Raw genomic sequence first — 867 nt, 5'->3', positions numbered from 1 at the left:
CTTCCCACATTGATCACAAGTGAATGGTTTCTCTCCAGTATGAACCCTCATATGTGCCGTAAGGTGTTGTTTTTGTGCAAAACTCTTCCCGCACTGATCACACGTGTACGGTTTCTCTCCAGTGTGGATCATTTCGTGTGTTTTCAGATGTCCTAACTGAATCTCTCTCTTGTCACAGTGTGAACACTTATAAGGTTTCTCTCCAGTGTGAATCCTCTCATGCAGTTTTAAACAGTTTGCTGTAGTAAAAGTCTTTTCACACTCAAAGCACATGTACTCTCTCACAGCAGTATGTATTTTCTGATGTTTTTTCAAACTTTGTAGACATGAAAAACTCTTTCCACACAAATAACATGAATGTGGCTTCTCCTTTGTATGAACTCTCAGGTGATTCTTCAGGTCTGAAGCTCTCAAAAACATTTTGCCACATTGATCACATGCATATGGTTTCTCTCCAGTGTGGATCATCATGTGTTCCTTAAGTTTTGATGATTGTGAGAAACTCTTCCCGCACTGATCACAAGTGAATGGTTTCTCTCCAGTGTGAACTCTCATGTGAAGATTAAGACTACGTTTGCTTGTCAAACTCTTTCCACACTGAGTGCATGTGAAAGATTTCTTGGCTCTTCTTTTCTTTAAACCTTTCTGTTTGGTTTGAGAGCAACTCCAAGGTTTTTCTCTGGTTTTGACATGATTTTTCTCCTCAACGTCACTCAATTCTTCATTCTCCTCTTTTTCTTCAATAAACTCTAAAATAAAAGCAAAAACAGTTAATTTGTCAGTAACTTGGGAAAATAAATAGAGAAATGTGAAAGGACATAAAAGTGAACCCTGGTGTAACAGTGTAAAGACAATTTCTGTACAAAA

General features: G+C 37.9%; 1 protein-coding gene across 1 annotated transcript; it reads right to left on the bottom strand.

Annotated features, from left to right (window-relative positions):
- Window positions 1-8: 8 nt before the first annotated feature.
- On the bottom strand, window positions 9-615 carry LOC107749245 (zinc finger protein 2 homolog; the record flags this gene model as incomplete). The annotated part of the gene is made up of 1 exon (XM_016564338.1): window positions 9-615. A coding segment is annotated over one exon (607 nt), but the record flags the coding sequence as incomplete, so codon positions are not given.
- Between the last annotated feature and the right edge of the window lie 252 nt (window positions 616-867).

Source organism: Sinocyclocheilus rhinocerous, unplaced genomic scaffold (genome assembly GCF_001515625.1).
Source record: "Sinocyclocheilus rhinocerous isolate Xijiao unplaced genomic scaffold, SAMN03320098_v1.1 scaffold15397, whole genome shotgun sequence".
Lineage (NCBI taxonomy): Eukaryota > Metazoa > Chordata > Actinopteri > Cypriniformes > Cyprinidae > Sinocyclocheilus > Sinocyclocheilus rhinocerous.
Note: the sequence above shows the minus strand (reverse complement) of the source record. Positions and strands in the feature narration are given on the sequence as shown.